Here is a 21,595-nt window from a genome sequence, read left to right as displayed (position 1 = left end):
GCCTTGCAAAGGTTTTAATACCTCTTGAATCCACATTTTGTCACATTACTACAAACCTTAGTGAAACTAAATGACATTTTTTTGGTCAGACACAAAATAAGGCATAATATTAAAGTGGAAAGAAAATTGTAGATTTTCAAAATATTTGACAAAGCCAAAAAGTGTGGCATAGTTGTGTAAAACAGCCCCAATTATAAAACCGACATTTACTACAAATTTTGGAGTGTACCGGCTTCACTAAAGTTTTGCCCATTCCTCTTGGCACACTAATTTTAGCTGAGTCAAAGTAGATGAGGAGTGTTTATTCAAGTCTTGGTACAAATTCTCAAGCAGAATTGAGTCTGGACTTTGATTAGACCAATCCAAAGATGAACATGCTTTGATCTAAAATGTTCCACAGTAGCACTGGCTGTATGTACAGGTTCACTGTCCTGCTGGGAGGTAAACCTCGGCACCAGCCTCTCCTTTCGTAGCATCACAGGTTTTCTTAACAATTGTCCTGCATTTATAACACCATCCATTTTCTCATTCACTCTGACTAGCTTCCATGTCCATTCTGAAGAAACGCACTGCCACAGAATGATTCACCATGGAGATGATAATGCGCTGTGTTGGTTTTCTACCACACAGCATTTTTTATGTAGGCCAAAAAGTCGATTTGTGAGTGCCTTTTTCCACATGTGTTGTGTACCCTACATGATTTTGGCCAAATTGCAAATAGGACCTTTTATGATTTTATTCCAACAGGAGCTTTCTCTTGTTATCTAGGAAGGTAAGATTCTCCCACGTGGACCGTAGATCTATGCAGCTCCTCCAAAATTACCATGGGCCCATTTGTAAGTTTAGGTGGACTTCCATGTCTTGGTAGGTTTGTAGTTGTGGCAGATTTGTACAATCTGAATGAGACTGATATTGAGATACTCCTGAGAAGTGGGGTTATAACCGTACCCTGCTTTAAACTTCTCATCAGCTTTATCTGTGATCTGTCTGCTGTTTCCTGGTCTTCGTCATCTCTAATGTGCTAAGCGAACAGCTTAGTTTAGATCACGCATAGATGGGCTCCATTTAGTAATTAGCTGACTTCTGAAGGTGATTGGTTGCTCTGGATTTCAGAATAAAATGAACTGTGTACAAATAAATGTTACATTTTCAGACATTTATTTGGAGAAACAGTGGACAAACATCATCTTTTGACTCCACTTTTATTTTTTTCAAATTTTTGTGTTGGTGTATCATGAAATTCCAATAACATACACTAAGGTTTATCTTCATAATCTGACAAAATGTGTAAAAGTTCAAATACTCCTGCACTGAATATGGGCCAAAAGGTTTATTGTAAATTCTTCCGACCACAAGGGGGAGAATGGACTTGACAAAAAGAAACACGGAGGATTTTTTTTTTTTTTTTGTGCATATCTTTAAAAAATGAAAGATGTGTGTTCTTGGGAAACGTTGGCTTTTACACAGCAAACGTTTAAAGTGTAATAGTAACAAAAATATTGAATAGAAGTGTTTTTTCCGCTCATCTCGTAGTCTCTGAGCTGACGTCAGTGAGAGCGCAGCCCACTGGCGGTGGGCTGGAGCTGCTGCTGATATATGGAGCGATCGCTCAGGAGGACCCAGTCCGACCTTGTCTGACTCAGAGCCCCGCGTCTGCTTGGCTTGTAGCGCGGTGAAAAACTGTAGAGCTGCCGAGGAAATCCTCTTCAGGCGCGCACAACTTTGGCTTTCATTCATGTATTTTTTGTCATCGCTTCTCATCTACGCCGTGCACAGGAACAAGCAAACTACTCCAAGCTCTTCCGCATATTGGACTTCTCTCCCCAGCGGTGTCCCTGCAAGGATTCGGGAAATGAAGACTCCTGCTGAGACAGAACCAGGGATTGTTTGAGATCCAAATCGTATTTTTTATTTTATTTTTATTTTTGTCTCCAACAGATTTTTTTTTTAGTTTATTACATTTTTCACTCCCTGTGTGAAATAATTAATTGCTTTCCTTGGGTCGCAACATAAACCTAGAACTGGACGAGCCTTTGTTGTGCGTTGTACAGTACCGCACAATTTTAATCAGAATGTATTTTGTTTAGGACAGGCTCTGATTTATACAAAGTGTCACATTTAGGGATGGCGAACGACTGCAATCGCAATATTGTTGAAAACTACATCTGCCATAAACTCTCCAAACGGGGATTTGTGTGGGGATCTAACGGGGTCCGGGACGACGATGCTGCTAATAACGGAGGTTTAGGCGAACATTCGCCGACTTTGGTCCGGCGATGCCGCGATGCAGGACCGGGGCCCGACAGCGACCCCCACCGCCTCTACAGGCGGCTCTCCCAGTCCGACCAGCACGTAGACATCCACCGGGTCCTGCGCGACGCTGGGGACGAACTCGAGAGACTGTACCAGTTGGACTTCGTGGAGATGTCGCAGCAGCTGTACCTCACCGGGGACACCGCCAGGACGAGGTTCGCAGAGGTCATAGACGAACTGTTCCGGGACGGCGTGAACTGGGGTCGGATTATAGCTTTCTTCGAGTTCGGGAGCACTGTGTGCGTGGAGTGCGCCTCCAAGGAGGAGATGTCATCACAAGTGAACAACATCGCGGAGTGGATGACGGGATATTTAAATGGACCTCTTGACAGCTGGATACAAGATAACGGGGGATGGGTAGGTCTGATTCCGTCTGCTTAAGCGCTTGCTGTGGCAACGGACGCGCAGAAGTCCTCTTTTAGGTCTGAATGATGGGCTTTGAACACGGGTACTGGCTGAGCTCACAGTAGGCGCTCTGTGGCTTAATTACGGCTCAGAACCGAAAGTACACGTGAGATCGGTCATTAATAAAATCATTCTCAAAGACGTGCATGTGACGCACCTCAGCGCAACCGCGGCCTTCCTTTTTGAGCTGTTCATTGGATGGTCAAGTTGGCTGTTAAATTTTTCCCGACCAATCAGGGTTAGGTTTTAGGTCACACCTCCCCACGCTCTGACATAAACCCCTCCCTCTGATCCCAGCAGCCAGTTGTAGACAGACAGCTGTCAGGAAGAGCAAGGGGCCATTTTTGTAAATGAAAATATGGGGAAGTAAAAGTTGGTTTAAAAAAGATATAAAAGAGTTCGCCTATCTTCTGTGATTAGCATTTAATTGTATCTGCAAGAAGAGTATCACTGCAGCTACTTTAGTAAGAACAAGGCTTAACAAAGTACTGTACAATAAAACCGAACATAAGAGACGACCATAGGCCAGTTGATTAAAGTTACACAAGACAAAGGTTAATGAGAAAGCAGTATACAACATAAAATTGGGGTCACATTCAACAAATTACACTGAGCTCAAAGTCAAAGAGGAAAAGTTATTTTAAAACGAGATGTGCATTAGAAACGATTTTGCATCCGACAATGTTATGCAATAACCTGATCTGCAAAAATACAAAATGGCGAAGAAGTAAAAAAACTAGCAACTCTTTGGAATATGTAAAAGCATCTGGTCTGATACATAAGGGTGCATAAGACATATGAAATGAGTCTCACCCATTCAGAGACTTAAAAAACATATTTATAGATATATACACTAGCGATCAAAAGTTTTAGATACATTTTCTCACTTAATGGGTCTCTTTATTTTCAGTCCTATATACACTGTAGATTCCCATCAAAGGCATCAAAACTGAGAATAAACACATGGAATTATATAGCAAACAAAAAGTGTGAAATAGCTCTAAACATTTTTATATTTTAACTCTTCAGAGTAGCCACCCTTTGCTTTGATTACTGCTTTGTTCTCTTAGCATTTTCTCCATGAGCTTCATGAGGTGGTCACCTGAAATGGTTTTCCGAAGAGTCTTGAAAGAACTTCCCAGAGGTTCATTGAGAGACGACCAAAGTTTAATATTTCAGTCATCACAGCAAAGGGCGGCTCCTTTAAGGAATCTAAAATATGAAACATATTTAAAGTTCTTTTACAATTTTTCGTTTGCTGCATAATTCCATATGTGTTCATTCACTGCTTTGATGTCTTCAGTGAGAATCATCATACAATGTAAATAGTCAAAATAGCATCATGTGGCAACTGGTACAAAGAAAAAATAAATGGTCTAAGAATGGAGCCTTGTGGTGCCCCTCAGATGAGGGCAGTTTGGACCACTTGTGAGCAGGAAATTTATGACTGAGTTATTGATTTCCAAAAAGAAGCGGAGTACAGAAGTTAATGAATCAGGTAAAAAAATCAAATCATGAATTACTGTTCAAGGTTTCTTTTAGATAGGATATGCTTTATCTTTGACAACCGCCTCAACTGGAAAAGGTTTATTGGGAAGGGAGGAAAATGTAATGCAGTTTCCTGCAGCACCGGGGACCTAAACAACAGGACTTTTGTGCATGATTACTTAAGAATATAGTTTAAAGATGAGAAGATATTGTTTGTTTGTTTATTTATCTCTTCTAATGTCATGCGTTTGATCCTTCATGGCTTCCCAATTTTGAATCCCCATCCCCCACCACCCCACATACATCAAAAGGGTAGTATAACTCAGTTTTATGGCAAATAAAAATAGCAGAAAACACATCGTTTTTTAAAGGGAACACTTTGGCCATCAGGAGCAGGTGATCCAATACCTGTAACACTCCCTTTCTGCACATGCATGCTGCCTTGTAATGCATTATATGTGTTTCCAGCTGGGTGAAGGGCGCCAGACACATGTCAGCACACTGCAAGGTGCTGGTAAATGTGTCAAAGCCTGTGGGCATAACTGACAGTGTTTGGTTGTCAAAGCACTACTAAAGAAGTTAAAGGGCACAGAAACCCTTTAAGTGTTTACCTGCCTGTAGGAGCACACATTCAGATAGACATCTGTTGGAAGCGTGCCTTATCATTTATGCAGCAACTGCTTTGCAAATTCTCCTGCAGTTTTTGTGTGAAAAGTGCAGAATATGCCATTTCTAGACAGCCATTAAAACAAACTGTAATGAATTAGCATTTAATTAGCGGAGGTACTCATAAGAACACAACGTTTGTGCTGCATGGTCATATTAGCTGGAAGCTATGATGAATATGTGTGTGTGAGAGAGAGAAAGAGAGAGTTTGAAGATGAGAGGCATTAATGATTCATATCGAACGTTTCATCTCAAAGGATAGGACCGTTTAACATTCCCCTTGTGTCTGTCTTGCCCCTGGAGGTGACAGGTTTTGCCAAATATCAAAGGCAGGCTGCAGAGGGAGGGCCCTGCAGGAACAGAGAGCTAATCTGGAGCCACTGTGTTTAACATGCAGTCTTCGGTTGTGCATCGAGGTGTTTTTTTTTCCCATTGTTTTAGACCTGTGTCTTAAAGCCTAGAGCTGACCGAGCTGCATAGACGCCTGCCTACAATCCCTGGAGTCTGTGCCCACTGTACAATAATGTAGGTCATCATAGTCTATGTTTTACAGCTTGGTGGAGATGACTGTATCTCTGCATTTGCTGGAGTGGGAAAGAAAGTAGCATCCTTTAATCCACAGATTATTTAGGGATTGTTATGAAGGCATATGGTTGCAGATTGGGTCAGTTTGGAAGACTTTATCCTACTTTTAGTAAATAAAAAACCTGACCCTAAGTATTTTCAACTGAAGCTAGATTTTACTTCCTTGATATACAAAGGCTGATATGGATTTATTTTCAATTTGAATGCCTGTGATGATGGGAATTCCCTGAGGTGTTTGTTTTGGTAAAAACATGACCTGAAATAACTGAGACATCCTTTGTGCTCTTGATAAGGTTTGTGAAATCTGGCTCCATCTTTTTTTTTTACTTGTTTGTTATATTTTTGAATGTAAGAAGTCCCTGTTATTTTGCACGTGACATATTTTTATTTCAAGGCTTCTTTGTTGCACTAAAGACTGGGATTTGGCAGAGACTTGGTAGAGAACTAGTCTTAAATTACTTTGAGACCAAAAATCATTACTGGGACATCCCTTGTCTAATCTAACGTGGTCCTAATGCTAGAAAAAACATTGAAATGATATTAATGTTCTCTTTTTTACAAACAGAATGAGAGTTTCAGCTCTGTTCTACACCGACCAATCCAATTCAGGTTGGATCAATTTAATTATAGTAGATTTGAACTAGAGAGGATGAAATGCATGTGTAATAGTCCTTTACCTAACACTAATAGAAAGTTACAAAGAAGATGCCAACTTCAGTATTGTAAGGCTGCAGCATATTGTCACTGTACTTGCGAATCATTTGTATCTTTCCTGTAAATCTGTCAACATTTCTTTTTTAACTGACAGTTTTTTGCCAGCCTGGCAACTACGTTTTGCAACTTGTTTATAGTAAAGACCGCAGACATTAGATGTAAACTTAAACTTGCAGAACTATTTTTTAGTCACTGGTCAGCTTGCCTTGTAGGACCATGTATTTAGTCAAAGCAATCTTTTATCTATGCAAGTTTCAGAATTTATGCACATTGATATAATTTAGTGTAGGGTTTAACTGTCAACACAGCAGAACAATAAAGAACTACTTTGTGTCTTACTTCAAAATAAGAGTCTCAAACAGATACTGGTGTCAAGCTTAAAGCGCTCACCTTTATTTCTGTTGCTCATAATAATAAAAGCTTGTTCTTGTTTTAAGAAAGTCACGCAACCAGTTTGCACTAAATGAGAGATTTTACTTTGGTGAGAAATTTTAAGGCGATTTAATATTACAAGATCTAGTGCCCTCAGATGTTCCCCACAAGATATCTCAAGCCCAAACACCTAATTTGTGAGATATCACAAAATGAAATTCATTAATGGCTTATTTCTATTTCTTTCTCTTCAGCAGAAACTCAAAACATGCTTTTTTTTTTTCTTTCTTTGGTGTGTTGAGTTAGAACATCAGTTGTTTGAATAGGCAACTTGATTATGTGTTTTGATGTAGGATATGCTTTAACATCCCTGAGGACAAAGGATGTGACTCAAGTCTCCTCAAGATGTGGGCAGAACAATGGCTTCCACTGTTAGAAAATAATCTGACATCCAGTCGGTTTTAATGTGAAAGCTTTGAGAGGTATATGTTGAAGCCAATGTGCTTATGTTTAATCTGATGTTGGACTTTGTATTGAGGAGGTGACCTAATTGTGAGGGGTGTCACTCCGTGCTGAGGTACATACAGGTCAGTTTTATCCACCATCTGCTTGTGGTCCTTATGTGTTTTTGCTCTGAATAAAGAGTTTACACATCTTTCAAACAATGAAGACATTCAGTATACATGGTTAAATGCCTGTTTAGACAGGTTGTACTTATGGTCGCATACCCTGTCTGGTGTGTTACTATGTAGAAAATGTAAGTGTTTTGTTTTTCACCTCACACAAATAAAGGTGTGGGACTAATCAACACATTATGACATTTTAAAATAAAAAAGGGTTGTTGAATCAGCTTTCCAGCAGCTTTCAGCATCTTGTCCTTGTTGTTTTTTGGAACATTTGCATCAAAAATGAGACTGCCCACTAATTGTTGTTGAGTCTGCAAACAAAGGCGAGTCAAATGCACCTTTCGTTGAACCAAAATGTGTCCATTAGAAGCGACAAAGCACTCACTGTATTTGTTGACCCTGTTGAGGATGAAATTGCTCCCATTCTGCCCTGATTACTTCCCACAGCCAGGATGTGAAACAAGGTTCCTTTTTAGTCCCAAATATTCAGTTGCAAAATTGACTTTTGGTTTGAGGGAAATTGCACGTTCCAATTTGAGCTCAGGCTGCACACCTGTGTTTATTTACAGGCGGTAAATACTGAGTGATTTAACAAAGCAGCCGAAGACAGCGTCAGAGTCCTGAAATTATATGCTTGACCTGAGACGTTTGACTGGTTGCAAGGCCACGTACAGACACACACACATACACACACAGTACAGACCAAAAGTTTGGACACACCTTCTCATTCAAAGAGTTGTCTTTATTTTCATGACTATGAATATTGTAGCTTCACACTGAAGGCATCAAAACTATGAATTAACACATGTGGAATTACATACTGAACAAAAAAGTGTGAAACAATTGAAAATATGTCTTATGTTCTAGGTTCTTCAAAGTAGCCACCTTTTGCTTTGATTACTGCTCTGCACACTCTTGGCATTCTGTTGATGAGCTTCAAGAGGTAGTCATCTGAAATGGGTTTCACTTCACAGGTGTGCCCTGTCAGTTTTAATAAGTGGGATTTTAAGCCTTATAAATGAGGTTGGGACCATCAGTTGTGTTGTGCAGGAGGTGGATACAGTACACAGCTGATAGTCCTACTGAATAGACTCTTAGAATTTGTATTATGGCAAGAAAAAAAGCAGCTAAGTAAAGAAAAACGAGTGGCCATCATTACTTTAAGAAATGAAGGTCAGTCAGTCCGAACAATTGGAAAAACTTTGAAAGTGTCCCCAAGTGCAGTCGCAAAAACCATCAAGCGCTACAAAGAAACTGGCTCACATGAAGACCGCCCCGGAAAGGAAGACCAAGAGTCACCTCTGCTGCGGACGATAAGTTCATCCGAGTCACCAGCCTCAGAAATCACAGGTTAACAGCAGCTCAGATTAGAGAACAGGTCAATGCCACACAGAGTTCGAGCAGCAGACACATCTCTAGAACAACTGTTAAGAGGAGACTGTGTGAATCAGGCCTTCATGGTAAAATAGCTGCTAGGAAACCACTGCTGAGGACAGGCAACAAGGAGAAGAGACTTGTTTGGTCTAAAGAACACAAGGAATGGACATTAGACCAGTGGAAATCTGTGCTTTGGTCTGATGAGTCCAAGTTTGAGATTTTTGGTTCCAACCACCGTGTCTTTGTGCGGCACAGAAGAGGTGAACGGATGGACTCTACATGCCTGGTTCCCACCGTGAAGCATGGAGGAGGTGTGATGGTGTGGGAGTGCTTTGCTGGTGACACTGTTGGGGATTTATTCAAAATTGAAGGCATACTGAACCAGCATGGCTACCACAGCATCTTGCTGCAGCATGCTATTCCATCCGGTTTGCGTTTAGTTGGACCATCATTTATTTTTCAACAGGACAATGACCCCAAACACACCTCCAGGCTGTGTAAGGGCTATTTGACCAAGAAGGAGAGTGATGGGGTGCTGCACCAGATGACCTGGTTTCCATAGTCACCGGACCTGAACCCAATCGAGATGGTTTATGGTGAGCTGGACCACAGAGTGAAGGCAAAAGGGCCAACAAGTGCTAAGCATCTCTGGGAACTCCTTCAAGACTGTTGGAAAACCATTTCAGGTGACTACCTCTTGAAGCTCATCAACAGAATGCCAAGAGTGTGCGGAGCAGCAATCAAAGCAAAAGGTGGATACTTTGAAGAACCTAGAATATAAGACATATTTTCAGTTGTTTCACACTTTTTTGTTCAGTATATAATTCCACGTGTTAATTCATAGTTTTGATGCCTTCAGTGTAAAGCTACAATATTCATAATCATGAAAATAAAGGAAACTCTTTGAATGAGAAGGTGTGTCCAAACTTTTGGTCTGTACTGTACATACATGCATGCACACACCAACAGCTAGGTGCCAAAATGGGGCTTAAGAGGAAAACAGCAGTTTCACAACAGTTAACAGTAAACAGCTCAGATTAAGTAAACGTATTTAGTTTCCAATGGGAAATTGCTCAATGCTGATGTTAAGACATAAATTTGTTTCTCATCTGTTATTTTTTGCTATGCGCTCAAATGCCAGTGCTTTTATGTCCACTGTATGAAAAAACAACTGTAAATGGACAGTGATAGACACTGATGATAGACAATGACAATGATTCTGCATTTGTCCCACATTAAAGTCATGCAATGAAATTTAGTTGATAAATTATTCTAAAGATTGTGGTGAAAAGAATACATGGTATTACATTTGTTTTACAAATACAAAGCTGTAAAGAGTGGCATGCATCTGAATTCACCCACCTTAGTCATCAATATGTAGAACCACCTTTTGCTGTAGTTACAGTTGCAATTCTTTCTGGGGTATGTCTCTGCCAGGTTTGCCAAAAAGTATCATCTTGACCAGACAACCTTCTTCCAAATGCTTGCTGCATTCCATGCTTGGGTTTGGGCAGACTGCAAACAGGACATTTTCTTTCAAATATGGCTTCCTTCTTTCCAATCTTCCCTAAAGGGAAGATTTGTGGAGTGAACCTCAAATAGTATGCCTCTCAACATATTCTTCCACCTGGTCTGTGATTCGATGGTGCTCCTCCAGAGTTACCAGGGGCTTATTAGCGGCCTCTGTAAATAATACTCTCTATTTCTGCCCTATCATCTTTGGTGGACAGCAATGTCTTGGTGGGTTTGTAGTTGTCCTATACTCTTTCTATTTCAGAATGAAGGCTTGAACAGTGCTCTGTGAAGTGATCAGTTTCACATCTTGTTTTACAACCTGACCCTGCTTTAAACGTTTGCATGTTATCTCTGACTTGTCTGTCGTGTTCCTTGTTCTTCAGACTGTTTTCCTTTCTTTAATGTTCTCAGACATTTGAGGGCTTTACAGAGCAGCTAGATTTATATTGAGAATAAATGTCACACAGGTGGACTCTTTTTACCAATTAGGTGACTTCTAAAGACATTTGTTTGCCCTGGATCTAAGTAAACGGTATGAGAGTAAATGTATGCAACACGTTTTAGATTTTTATTTGTAACAAATTTAAGAACCATTTAAGACTTTCCTTCCAGTTCAATCTTCTTTGAGTTGGTCTATCTTATAAAGTCCCAACCAAATACATTGAAGTTTATGGTTATAATCTAACAAACTCAGGAAAAATGTAATGGGTATGAATACATTTGTAAAGTTCTTTATGTGCGATTAGACGTTCCTTTCTATTTTATCATAAACATCAAGATCATGTGTCTGTTTCTTACCAGGTGGCCTATTTTTCCCTTTAAATTCCCTGTTGCAGGTATGTGTTTATATGTTAAGGGTAGACAATATAAGTCTGGGTTGGGTCCATCCTGTGGGGGATTCCCTGAGCAACAATCTCTTCACTGGTGGGTGGGACTTGCATGTTGCTATGGTATAGTGGGCCTCTAGCTGCACCCCATTGTTGAGGCTATATGGGACAAAGAGGAAGTCATTAATCTCTATATAGGTGATGTCCTGGCAGAGGGGAGACAAAACCCAAACAAAATAAATCATAAACGAAACATGCAAGGAAGGGTAGAAATATAAAAATCCATGCTCGGATCTTACTTCTTCCCAGAGCTGCAGAGGCAGTCTGTTTAATTCGAGTCAATAGTAATAAAGGCAGCAGCCATAAATTGTTCTAGGAGATACCTAGCTGGGCTTTTTCTTTCCTAAAAATGGAGTGTGTACAGACAATGAAAGGCATGTTACATCTGAAGACCTGTGTTTTCCAGTGTAATGAGCTCTCTAAGTCATGATTGATCTATCTGTTCTAAGCTACAAATCTTCTTTTTTCCCCATGCGTGCTGTCACAGTCAATTTATCAGTCTGGTCCAGCTTATTAGTGGGATGCACACAGTTTTCTTGTTTTTACCAATCTGAGCTCAGAACTAAATGATACCTTGTGATGATAGCATTGTTGGGGGCTTTTCCCCATCCAACCATTAAGTTAGCTTCAGTGTATATGTTGCCAATGCTGTGCTTGGAGATTCTGACAAGTTTTGTTTTTCCAGAACCATCTTATTTGTACTCTCAGCTTCTCTAATAGAGACTATACACCACAAGAGAGCTCAACGTGGCAAGAGGGAGCCAAGATTTCCCCCTGTGCAGTACCCCTCTAGCTGCGCAAGCCTTGGTCGCTCACCATCTGCCACTGTGTTTACACCCATCAACTCAGCAACTGTAACCTCAGAAACGTTTCCTACAGAGGCAGGCTGCTCTGGGGTCTAACTGTTCCAATCGGCCTGACAAGAATACTTTCTTCCAGTAGCAAGCGTCTAGAAATTTCTCAGAGATCTAATAGGTGCACAAAGACCTTTTATGCCAGCCTTCAGCTCTGTGTGTGGAATGCATAAAAAAGCAGGGTTAACCCTTTACTGTAAGCCCTGAGAGCACCGAACAGATTGCTTGACTTTCAACAAGGATTAAGTCCAAAGTTATTTTACTGGTTTGGAATAAAAAAATCATATTCAAGCTCATAAACGTTTTTGTTGCAGCAAAGCGTTTCACTTTATTTTGAAGGATTTTCCACCTACAGTGCCTTGCAAGTTTATTTATAGCACATGAACCTTTGCATATTTGTCATGTCGCAAACTGCAATGCATTCATTGAGATTTTATTTCATAGACTAACACAAAGTAATTCATAATTGTGCAGTAAAAGGACTATATCTTTTGCATTTGAAAAGCGTAGCGAGCCGTTCTATTCAGTCACTTTTAGTCTGACACCCTTAAACAAAATCCATTGCAACCAGTTGCCTTCAGAGGTCACCTGTTGTATAAAGGCTTTGAAGGTTTGTTAGAGAACATTAGTGAACAACCAGCATTATGGAAATCAAGGAACATGGCAGACAGGTCAGGGAGAACGTTGAGGAGCAGTTTAAAGCAGAGTTGTGTTATATAACAATACCGCAAGCTTTGAACCTCCCACAGACCATTTTTTAATTCAAATCTGGCTTTCATGGAACAGTGGCATAAAAAAGCAACTGTTGAAAGAAAACAATAAGAAGACTCATTTGTAGTTTGCTACAAGCCACAATTTGCAAGAAGGCGTTCTGGTCGGACAAGACCAAAATTCAGCTTTTCTACCTTCATGTAAAGCTCTATATGTGGCAGGGTGATGTAATAACACTGTACATCACCATGAACACCCCATTCCCAGCATGAAACACGGTGATGGCAGCATCATGCTATGAGGGGCTTTTCTTCAGGAGCGGCAGGGAAGCTGGTCAAAGTTTGTGGGAATATGCTTGAAACAAAATACTTGCAAATCCTAGAAGAAAACATGTTAGAGGCTGCAAAAGACTTGAGACTGGGTGATGGGTTCATGTTTCAGAACATCAACTCTTAGAATGATTTGGATCAAAGCATCTTTATGTGTTAGAATGGCCCAGTCAAAGTCCAGACCTACACCCATTTAAGAATCTTTGATAGAAATTTGATATCATATCACTCAGATGCCCCTCATCCAGCCTAAGTGAGTTTCAGTTATTTTGCAAGGATATATTAAACAATAAGTCAAATTGGTAGTTTGCCACAAGCCACATTGTGCAAGAAGGGGCTCTGGTTGGGCTAGACAAAAATGTAGCTCTTTCACAAAAGCCACATACATTCTTGATAGATATAACAGGACAGGATGTTTCACAAAAACATGTTGTATTCTTCAAGTTTAGAGCCATGTAAGATGTATTTCTGGGTATGTCAACATCTGTGGCAAGATAAGAAACAGTGTGGCTGCAGCTTTTGCAATTTCAACAGAATTGGTCTTTTTTTGGCGCCATGATACAGTACTGGTTAACACTATCGCATATAGCAGCAGGAATGTCTGGGGTTTAAATCTTGTATGGTTCAATTCTTTGCTGAATTTCCATATTCCACCCACACAAATGTGGGTTTTTTCTGGATCCTCAGACTTCGTTTTACAGTTTAAAACAAACGTTAGCTTAACTAGTGATTCTGAAGTGAATCTGCCTGTTTTTTGTGTGTGTATGCTGATTCCATGATTCCCCCGCGGCCAGTCCGGGGTTTAGGTCGCCTCTTACCGACTAAATGCTTGGATAGGCTCCAGCCCTCACACAACCCCTGCAAAGGACAATGCGACTACAGAAAACAAATTAATAGAATATTTTTTAAGACCAAAATATTGTTAGTCACACTTTATTATTGTGAAAAATTGATAAAAAAAAGATTCTCCAACATACAATCATGCTGTCTCTCGAACACATGACTCATTGTTTGATCATGCTGCTGAGTGGAACAAAGGGTCAAACAGGCAGCCTGATTTCTTCAAATCATCCTCATATGAAGCTCGTGTTTCTGCCTCATGTTTGCTTCATCTTTCTCATTCCACACATGCCGAGCGTTTCATGAACATTCCAAAAGTGCAGAAATCACTGCTGAGCAGAAAAAACACACCCAAGCAACTCGATTATCTCCAAAACCTTGCGCTGTCACGGTTCTAGTGAGAAAGTGATGTTGTGCTTTTTTATTTCCATGACCTCGCCTTTCCCCTGAGAAACCTCCACCCCATCCTGTTGTGTGATTATTTCTGGGCCTCCTCTGGAGAATTGGAGGAATGTCTGTTGGGAAACAGGGACTGTGAATAAATAATGGAGATGTAATGAAGGTTTTCTTTTCTGAGTGCCCTGTGAAGAGATTAGGCAGCTTTTAGTTTTTTTTACTGGATATTCCTGGCAGTAGTGCATACTCTCAGGAATGCTTGATTATGCAAGGAGTTTTTGAATATTTGAAGTAAAGCAGAATTCCCTTTATTATTAATTACTGGTCTCATATAGATTGTTGTAGTATGTAAATTAACCTTTATAATTCTGTTTCTTTCAAAATATTTTGAAATAGCCTGAAATAATCAAGTAGCCTGTTTTACATTTTTATAAGGAACACATGACCGAGCTATTTAAAAGCCCCTCTGTACCACTCAAAGCACACACTTATGAATAATATATGGAAAAGAGAAACCCAGACACTAAATGTATGTTCCACAAGTGGAACTATAAAGTCTGTCTGCACCTCAGAGGATGTATTATGTTATCTTTTTTTTAGTCCCTTTACCTGTGATTGTCTCACCCAGCAACTTTGAGCATTTATTAATTTACACACATCCTCCATCCCTTAACAAACAATATACTAATACCCCAGACGTGACTCTCAGTGTCAGGTGACACTCCAGATCCTTGAAAAATGCAGGGACATGTGAGAGGCCTCTAAATATAGATGTATTACCATCACTTCTCCTGTGTGGTCCTGTAATTGTCATGTTGCACACAAACCCCTGACCTGTTTGCGTCCATGCTATCTGTCTAGCTCACATCACAAACTTGCCACTGATGTGCATGGAAAAAAATGTCCCACTGAGCAATTTGAGATGCCAGATAAAAGAGTTTTTTCACCTTTCCTGTCAGGGTTGGAGCTAGATAATGAGCTGCCTATTGAGACACTAGCTGACTTTGCCACAAGGCACACCCTTGTATTGTGCAGCATATCAATATAGGGCAAGGTTAAACTGTTCCTCCCATTGTCTAACTATTGTGGGACAAAGCACCAAAAGTTATTATTTTAAGCAATTTTATGTTCTTAAAGAAGCAAAAAACGTGTAGCTTTTGGAGTCTTTTAGAAGTATTTTTCGCTTTGCATTTTGTTTTGCTTAGTATAGCAAAGGGCTGTTAAAAAGTCACATCATAAAAAGAGTTTAGTTGACAATTATCAGTGTGAACTGTTTTATTATTGTGTTAAGACAGTATTATCTTATGCTGATGATATGACTGTTGAATCCTATTTTCTTTCCATTATAATTAAAAGACTGTGTGGCATCTATTTCCTGCAAATCAAATGAAACTGATTAACTGGTCATCAGCAAGTTTGATCACTTCTATAAAAACAGACGTTTGGGCTGTTTGCTGTCCTGAATACGTGAGGTTTTAGTTCAACTCCAAAAAAGAAAGGCTTAACCTCCACCATGCCTAACAGTTAGCATATTTTGATTTAGAATGATTTTAATTGAATCAAGTCAATTCAAGTCAAGTTTATTTATACAGCGCTTTTCAGCAACAAGGCACTCAAGGCGCTGTACATAAGTACAAGAAACAATGACAATCAAGAAACATGTTTCTAATAGGAACTGAAACAGGCATCTCTCAAAATAAAATAAAACCATGTAAAGAAGTGTTAATTCTGAAAAAAGGTATATGTTTTTATTTACACTTCATTTAAAAATAGAATGTTGAAAACTCTTTATGATCTTCTCGGACATCAATGGAAAACTCTTTATTGGCATTACAGGAATCAAACCATTCTAATAATCTCTGACCAGCTTCTTGCATGTATCCACTGGTGTTTAACTGATTTACTTTGGGTGATGAGCTCCAAGTCTTTGAGGTTGGAAAGACTTCTTGCCATCACCTTAATCTTTAGCTCCTTCCAAAGATTTTCTAACAGATTCTTGGGACTGTCTGGGCCAATCCAAAATATTAATAACACTTCCAGTCAGAAGAAACATGTTGGTAAAATTACGTTTAGGTTACTTTGAACCTAAACCTGCCAGGGGTTTGGATAATTTTGGGCTTAACTTCACATTATTTGCTTTATTCAAGACCCACCTGGAGTGTTTGTTCCTGTGGAGCGTAGCAAATTGCACATATTTACACCTATGATAATGGGACAGAAAAGGCTTCTTTATGGAATGCCTTTATGTTTGCATGTAGATTTACATCTAGTTCTTCACATGGTGTCTTTAATTAATGTCTTTGATAAAAATAAATGTTTGTACTCAGGTACTGAAGGTACTGAGGTCCTTTTGTCTAAGAAAGATGGAGTGGAAGAACCAGCAGTCCTAAAAAGCCCCAATCACTTGTATCCATAGCAACAATTAGAAGAAGGGGCTTTTGCAGCACATGGTGATCGATGGTGATTTCTTCGGCGTAAAGTTTCTCAGAACTCATAGTGTGTATCTCTGCAGCAAATCTTTCTACTCAAGAGGGATTTGTAACACTAAACCAGTGTTCAATGAATAAGCATTTTGAACAGACACAGCCTATTTTAGGTGTTTTGTTGAAAAGCTCCATAACTGAAAGTGAAATCCAAACAAACATAAGGGAATCTAATAAGATTTCTCAGTCCTTCAATTTGAGAAACACTGATTAACTCGTTCTGGTCTGCATAACCTTAGACAAATTTCCATTAGAAAACAACCATCTGAGAAAATGAAAATGTTGATAAGAAGGCGCTTCTTGCGTTGAACCTCCTGACTGCTAAGATAACCTTCAACCAGTTGCATGAGACAAACACTAAGCACGAAGATACCTCTACACTACCAGGACAGAATGATCCAAAATGATAATTAATGACAAGTACAAAACCTTCCTTGTTGACCCCACCATTGAAAGAAAACCTTTGAGGAGGTTGACAAAGAAAACAACCACCTGCATCATTATGCTGATAACCTGAGGGTAAAATGACCAAGCTTCTGGTAGAGAGGAAAATTCTCTTCAAGGCAAGAGCCTGCCACGTCAACTCTTCTCTAAGCGTAATGAAGAATGAGCTAGAGAAAGACATGAAGGAGATTAAGGTGGCAGAGAACAAAGTGGAGAAGGAAAAAAGAGAGAGAAAGCTGGTTGAAGGTGAAAACAGAAAGAGTGGAACGAAAGAATGCACGGTGCACGGCGGCGCAGTTGGTAGCTCTGTTGCCTTGCAGCAAGAAGGTTCTGGGTTTGACTCCCGGCTGGGGGTCTTTCTGCATAGTTAGCATGTTCTCCCTGTGCATAGGTGGGTTTGTTTCTGGGAACTCTGGCTTCCTCCTACAGTTCAAAAACGTAACCGTTAGGTAAATTGGTCTCTCTAAACTGTGTGTGCATGGCTGTTTGTCCTGTGATGGACTGGCAACCTGTCCTGGGCGTACCCTGCCTCCCACCCATAGACTGCTGGAGATAGTCACCAGCTTCCCTGTGACCCACTATGGAAGATGTGGTATAGAAAATGACTGACTGATGATCTGGAGCATCCAAACACCAACATTTATGAAGATTGAAAAGGATATAAAGAGAGAATGACATAAAGGGAGGGATGTTTTGGAGGAAGAAAGCAAGAAAAGACCACAAACACAATCAAGTGGACCAAAAGATACAACTGATAGAGGAGGAGTCAATAGCTAAGAACATGCAGGTTATGAATTGCAGAGGATAAAGTAAAAAACCCTGATTTTCTCAGGAGGAGGATGACAATTAAAAGAAGCTGAAAGCAAAACAGAAAAAAAAGATTCATCAGTCTTTTTCTCCTACCTTCTTGTACTGAAAGCCCTACCCCTCACCCCTTCATCACTCACCTTCTCCTTATCTGTTTTCCAACTCTGCATAACTTCTATCTGTTTCTCCCATTCCATTATTATCAGCTGTTGTTAATATAAAGCAATAAAACACATTTAATCTGTTGCTTGGTGTTTAACTTGGGACTATTAGGACTGATCTTTACGAGCGTTGTGTGCTAACATGCTATCAACATGCTTTTCATCCAGTATATATCCAGCATGTGACAGAGTTTGACAAAGACAAATAGAAAGGTTCATTTATGACACATATTTATGTAACATTTGAATAATCACATTTCTATTTCTGGAAGAAACTGAAGAAAGTTGTTTTTTTTTTATTTCAATTTTATTCCAGTAGGTTTGCACTAATGTAAAAAGGATGGTTTAGACAAAGACAGTTATTAACAATTCGTTCTGTAAAGAAAATGTTATTTTCATTTATATTTACATGATTATTTTTGTATAAATAAAGAATGGAAACCATGGTCAATATATTAAAGAAATGAAATATATTTTTTCACCATGTTATTAATAATGGAAAACCCAAAAACTCCTTGAACATTAATTATTTTTACTGTACGGGGTACAGTGCCACTATGCATATACACTGTCTCAATGTTTAATGTCCATAAGATTTGCAACTTGCATAAGAGTTTGTAACTTTCTGCTTTAGGAAAATGCATCAAGTATTAGAATAAAAGGTTGTGATGAGAGATACTCAAGGTCAAATTACCCTGATCAGTATGGATGTCAAATAATGCCGAATTAGTCATTTTTGTCAGTTTTCTGAGAAGTGAATGTCGTGGCAGGTTCAGTCAGAGGTGAGACGCAATCGGATTCTTTGGGCCTTAGTTTTGCAGAAGTGCTTGACTGGGCAGTTGGAAAATGACTAAGCAAGTATGAATCATTACAGAGGGTTACCAGAGTAGACTGTTCTATCTTAAAATAATATGGTTTGGGTTTGGAACTGTGCATCTGAACACAACACAAAACATCTGGAGGAGGGTCAGAAGATCCAAATTAAGGATAATGTACAGAAACAGCTTTGGTGAAATCCAAACACAGCAGTGAAAACCATACATGATTTAAGGCAACATTTTAAAGAACACTAGTTTTGTCTTTGTGTAGATCAGGACTATGGATAAAGTCAAAGAAAATACAGCTACTTACAGTTATTGTTCCGAAAAGAGGGAAAAACAGAAGATCTATGTTATCTAAAGTACACACTCATCCTTCATGTTGCTTTACTTTTTAATATATAATTAATGAGATTGTGAATTTTAAATTAGCTATATTTTGTGTAGTAAGAACCTGTTGTTTTCTTCTAAATAATATTATAGACATTACTGACCTGCATTTAACACATCCCATAGGGAAGAGTGGCAGGGAGCATTCAGGGGCTAAGGGTCTTGCTCCAAAGTGGCAGGCTGTGAGATTTGAACCAGGGCACTTGTGTCCTCTCTGAGATGCAAATGCCTTGCTCTCTAACCTCTGGGCCACCGCTCCCACTCAGTCGATGTTTGATTAAAAAAAAAAACAAGATGTTTCTTGAAATTCTTAAAAAATTAAATTCTCTGCATGGATAGCTGCTAATCTGTTGTGGAAATATATTTTTGTGATTTGATTAGAATCACAAAAATCAAATTTGATTAAAGTTTATAAGGTGCACACACACATATGCAGGCAGACAAACATAGAAGCGGATGCTGTAGTGCAAATCAATTATTTGCTGTTCAGAGAATAGCTATGTACACACACACACACACACACACAGTGTGTGAACACAGAAGCGGATGTGGTGGTGTGAATCAATAATGCTCTGTTGTCACAGGTTGACATGTGAGCCATGGCAGGCAGCAGATGGCCCCAGGGTGCCTAGCTTCCTGTTAGCCTTGCCATTCGGCCTCAGCACAAACACACACACTCACTCATGCACCAACACACTCTCACACACACACACACACACACACACACACACACACACACACACACACACACACACATCCTCTGGGATTTCCCAGTGCAACTAACCACAGCACTGGCCATTAACAAACAGAATGCCATTATTGACTACTCTCTGCACATATCCTACTGCCCCCCCATTATCCCCACCACCTATCCTAAAAAATGACAAGAGCCAGATGATGGTAAATAGGTTTCTCTTCCTCACTGCTGGAGGTCTGGAGTTAATAATTCTCCGCTCCCCCTTCCCAATGTGATTTTTTTGCCAACAGAGCAAATACCCCACAATGTATCGGATTTGTGTCACTCCGCACTGAGTGAGGTCAGCCACTGCTCAGATATCACCTTGTCCATGTTGTATTGATTGAGTGCTTTCGAGATTTGGTGTCAGGGCCTTTGAGCAAAGACTCAATTAACAGCCAACCAGTGGCCGTGCTGATCATTTATGCAAATTCATTCCGGAGTCAAAATCGACGTCACGGAAAGGCCATGATTAGATGAGATCAGATTCAAGCTGATGCTGCACCACCGTACTGACAGTCACCTTTGGATGGTAACTTATTTTAGCTGATATTTGGAGAATAACAAGCTCCATTATTTGGAGGATTGTTTCTCATCATATAGCAACAGAAGGGTTTTATATTGTTGTTACGGAGAAGCGTCCGCATGTCTCCTTCCCACCCGGATCTCTTGGCATCAACTCAGAACCTAAAGCCTTGCTGTTTCACCATGCCGCAGCAGGGACACCAACAGACAGAAATGTCTGTTATTATTTGCAAAGTAGCTCTAACCCAATCAGACTGAATGGAGAACATCTCAGAACTGCAATTTTTAAGTCTTGCTGTGATTTTGAATAGGATTTATGTTTGGCTCTAGCTCTGGCTCTGTCTGGCTGACAGCTTCCCTGTCCCTGCTGACGAATATCATCCCCAAAGCATGATGCTGCCACACCCATGTTTCACAGTTGAAATGCTGTGTTCAGTGTGCACTAGTGTTCTACCTCACATAGCGTTTTGCACGTCGCCCACAACGTTCAGTGTGTTTGTGTGGCAAACTGCCAATAAGACTACTCATGGCTTTCTTTCACCAGCAATTTTCTTCTTGCCACTCTTCCATAAAGTCCAGATTTGTGTGGTACACGACTAGAGGTTTTCCTGTGGACAGAATCTCCCACCTGAGCTATGAATCTCTGCAGCTCCATAAGAGTTTCTGAAATCCTCTTGACTGCATCTCTCCTTGCCAGGCCTGTCAGTGCAGGTGGACAACCTTGCCTTGATAGTTTTGCAGCAGTACCATTCTCTTTCTGTTTTTTAGATGAAGGATGGAACAGTGCTTCATGAGATGTTCAAAGCCTGGGATATTGTTTCAAAGGCACACCCACACATTTATCTCTGACCTGTCTGGTGTGTGCTTTGATCTTCATCATCACTAATGTTCCTCAAAAAAACTTTGAGGTCTTCATAGAACAACAGTATTCATACAGAACATAAAAAACACAAAGGTGGAATCTGATTACTGATTAGATAACTTCTTATGACAATGGGTCGCATTAGATTTTATTTAGGGGTATCAGAGGTACAAGATGGCTTGATACAAAAGCACATGCCACACTTTACAGATTTATTTTTTTAAAGTTTGAAAACCATGTATAGTTTTCCTTCAACTTTTCTTTTATGTTCTGTTTGGGTTAGTCTGTCAC

The 21,595-nt window shown here is 39.9% G+C and overlaps 1 protein-coding gene across 1 annotated transcript in view; it reads left to right on the top strand.

The window, feature by feature from the left end:
* The first annotated feature begins 1,294 nt into the window (after window positions 1-1,294).
* bcl2b (BCL2 apoptosis regulator b) overlaps window positions 1,295-21,595 on the top strand; it is a 42,562-nt gene continuing 22,261 nt past the window's right edge. Inside the window, exon 1 of the mRNA XM_047368726.1 lies at window positions 1,295-2,670. Coding sequence (XP_047224682.1) covers window positions 2,125-2,670 — 546 coding nt within the window. The 5' untranslated portion in view covers window positions 1,295-2,124. The remainder of the gene's footprint in view (window positions 2,671-21,595) is intronic.

The sequence above is a fragment of the Girardinichthys multiradiatus genome, chromosome 6 (assembly GCF_021462225.1).
Source record: "Girardinichthys multiradiatus isolate DD_20200921_A chromosome 6, DD_fGirMul_XY1, whole genome shotgun sequence".
NCBI classification, from domain to species: Eukaryota; Metazoa; Chordata; class Actinopteri; order Cyprinodontiformes; family Goodeidae; genus Girardinichthys; species Girardinichthys multiradiatus.
This window is presented reverse-complemented; position numbering and strand designations above follow the sequence as displayed.